Source organism: Nicotiana attenuata, unplaced genomic scaffold (assembly GCF_001879085.1).
Source record: "Nicotiana attenuata strain UT unplaced genomic scaffold, NIATTr2, whole genome shotgun sequence".
In the NCBI taxonomy this organism is placed as follows: domain Eukaryota; kingdom Viridiplantae; phylum Streptophyta; class Magnoliopsida; order Solanales; family Solanaceae; genus Nicotiana; species Nicotiana attenuata.
The window spans coordinates 32,875-36,168 of NW_017671838.1; the positions used below are offsets into that span (position 1 = coordinate 32,875).

Below are 3,294 nucleotides of genomic sequence, written 5' to 3' on the forward strand. Positions count from 1 at the left end.
TTTACTAATCTGCCTTAGCTGCTCCCATAAATTCTTTCTTTCATTCAATTTGTTCATCCCATATACAAATGTAACATAGCTTGAGAAGCTTGATCCCTTGTCTTTTACCTTACAATGCACTAATTGAGATGTATTCCCAAGTATTTGGACCTGCACCAAACTGTCTTCCAGAATATCCAAATCCTTCCATTGTTTGCCACTGCTTCATGTGAGTATATCTTCCATTCCTTGTTAAACTTATTTTTGATTTTCATTCCACTTCTAGGTTTTATTCTTGTCTCAAGGCAACCTAGTAAAGCAATTTTTTGGTTAAGCAAAAAGGCCTTGAGTTCTTTTTGCTTAAAGGGCTTGTTAAGCCCTCTTATATTCCATGAGCTAAGGATCATGGAGGATTTTCCTCATTGAGGCTAATCCCTTCAGTCCTTCTTTTAGTACTGTTATCATCTCATATCACCAATGGACTGTACCTATTTTTGTTCAGCATGTTCATAATCTCTTTCTCCAGTAATGCTCCCCTTTGCTGTGAATTGGTCCTATCCTTCATCTTCTATTTCCCTCTGGCTGTCTTAAATGTCTGCATATCCATTTCCTGCTCAGGTTCCCTTTTGTCTTGTTGTCCTGGTGTTGTTATCATATTCTGCTCTTTTTGCATTCCTTGTTTCTTACTCGGCTGGTTTTCCTCTTGTACATTACGTTGTCCCTTCTTCTCTATTACTTGTTCAGTAATAGTTTTTGCCCTCCACTGTTTTTTGATCTGGTTTCTGCCTATTTGTTGCTTCTATTTTCCTGCTTGTTGTACCTCACTGGCCTTCTTCTTCACTGCTTTCTCACAATTCTCTTCAAGAGTACTTATTTGGCAGCATTTTTCACAGAATACAGGCTTCCATTCATACTCCAGTGTTTGCACTCTATACTGTCCTTTTTCTTCTTCAATTAGCATATCATCTGGAAGTTCTTGTGAGACATCCATCTCCACCAGCATGCGTGCATAGGATATCCTCTCCCCTTCAGCTGTCAGTCTATCTGAGCATATAGGTTTCCCTAGATAGCTGGCTATTCTCCCCAAATTTTCCTGAGTCCAGTATTGTATAGGCAATCCTGGGAAAATCACCCAAATAGGTATTTTTCTAGTCAATTCCTTATTCATCTGAAAATTCGGCTCCCATTGCTTCAGAATCAAAAGTCGATTATGGAATGTATAAGGCCCTTGTTGAATGAGACTATTCTTATCATCATCAGAATTAAATCTAAATATGAAATAGCCATCATCATGCAGAAACACTTGAGGTGCATTAATGAAATTCCACACTTCATACACAAACTTTAACATCTCTTTGAAAGAAGGATTTTCACCCAATACATATCCAATAACCGTCTCCTTCCATTTTTGTGTTTGCTCTGCAACTTCCGCTCTATTCAACCTCACGATCTTCGTTGCTTCCTTCATTACTGGTGCATAATAGTCCAATTTCATTCCCTGCTGTAAAGCTCTGTTTCCTTTGACCACATCAGCTAAGGTCGGTTTCATTTGAGTTGGATCTGCTCGATTTACTGAGAAATTCAACTTCCTTGCTGCATTGTTAAGATCTCTACTTCCACTGGCTTCTCATCGTTGTTGCATTTCGAAGCTTGCATGACCGTTGGAGCACTTCCCATTCCAGTCATCCAATGAACTAGTTGCATTTGACCTATCAGTTGTGGCACTCCTGTTTCCGGTGTTACCAGTCGTCCTCCGTCGTCCTCTTCCGATATCGTAGGTGGTGCAATTGGTTGAGATCTCCGTCTAGCCATCGTCTTAAGCGTACGTTAGCTGCCTTGCTTAACGTGCGCCTGTAGAGCTCAAGCCATCCTGATACTACTACTCCTTTTTCAAGTAAAAATGTATTTTTAGTATAGTGGACGAATAAAAATGAATGGAGGGAGTATTAAATCTTTTTCTTATTAAACTAGCTAGGTAAGAAGTCCTAATATTTAAATATTTAAAATTGATCAATATTTTAACTTGTGTGAATTGTACTAATTGAGAAATAAATCCGTTGTACAATACTTATAAAATCAATATGAGAAAGATTTTATAGGGTGCCTTCAAATTTCTTATTAACTTAAAATATGGGACATACAATCACATATTAAGTTAAATCTAAATTTAAAAGTTTCAATACAACAATTAAATATGCATTTCAATTTTTTTATTCTAATCATATAAAAGAATTAATCCATGTTAAATTTAGCACCCAAAATAATTTGATAGCATATTTAGTCATATTAAATTTGTATAAATCTATATTATAAAAGAATGAGACCTCTACATGAAATATGATTGGCTTTTTATCATTTAAAAATAAATTGTGTATTGAATAAAAATATAATTTAAATATTTCATTAATATTTAGTACTTTAAGATTAGTTAAATTTTACTTATTAATTTGAAATCTGTAGGAAGTCTAGATATTTGAACTTTAAAATGGATTTTATAAACCAATAAAATATTTAGTTTAGTGTGTCTATAAACATTCTCTGGTTAATTTTATTAGGATGGAATCATGAATTCAAATTTTGAAACACATAACACAATCAATAAAAAACGAAAGTTTCCCTTCACATTTTTCCCTCTAAATATTTTGTCCTGAATCAAAGCCTCCTTTTCTATTAGAGAGATAAGAGAGCAAAAAATTCTAAAGCACTACTCACAAAAGAAAGCCAAGAATAGAAGGGCAGGATTTTTTATTACTTATCTTGTCATCCCTAGAAGCAAAGGTTCTATTTTCTTCCTCTGTCTCATTCGCACTTTCAACCTTTAAATTTCTATTATTTTGTCTGATTTTGTAGATTTTGACAACTTCTCTTGTTCTTAGATTACCGGCATATATTATTTTTGTTACTTTTTGGTTCAATTTTTTTAAGAATCGAATTCACGATGATTGCTTTTTGTGGGATCTTAAAGATAAGAAATATACATTTTTTTCTGTGTTACTTTCAAACTCATTGAAAACGATGTGGTTATATGATGGGTACAAATATTTTTAAAAGTCCAATTGATGTATAAACTTTGTTGCTACAAATCATCTTTTTTAATTGAGTTGTCTGATTTTTTAGTGCTATGATTTATCTTTTATATAAAAAAAAAATTCTTATTCGTCATTCTTGACTTGCTTTTCTCAAATTGATTTTCTTTATAACTTTAGCTAATTTGATAAAATTTACATTTTGAGGATTTATTCAATAGTTAAAGTTGATACTTAGTATTTATAGCAAATACCATTCATATTTGTATTTATGATGATGTATTTTAGT

General features: G+C 33.2%; 1 protein-coding gene across 1 annotated transcript; it reads right to left on the minus strand.

Moving 5' to 3' along the window:
* Positions 1-547: 547 nt before the first annotated feature.
* On the minus strand, positions 548-1,528 carry LOC109210484. The gene is made up of 2 exons (XM_019373907.1): positions 800-1,528; positions 548-742 (listed from the first exon to the last, which is right to left on the minus strand). The coding sequence occupies exons 1-2, from the start codon at positions 1,526-1,528 to the stop codon at positions 548-550; spliced, it is 924 nt and encodes a 307-aa protein (XP_019229452.1).
* Between the last annotated feature and the right edge of the window lie 1,766 nt (positions 1,529-3,294).

Coding starts and splice junctions, on each gene's coding strand:
- LOC109210484 (XM_019373907.1), bottom strand. CDS start 1,528: ATGAAACCGACCTTAGCTGATGTGGTCAAAGGAAACAGAGCTTTACAG. Junction 743..799: donor TGAAGAAGAAGGCCAGTGAG/GTACAACAAGCA, acceptor ATCAAAAAACAG/TGGAGGGCAAAAACTATTAC.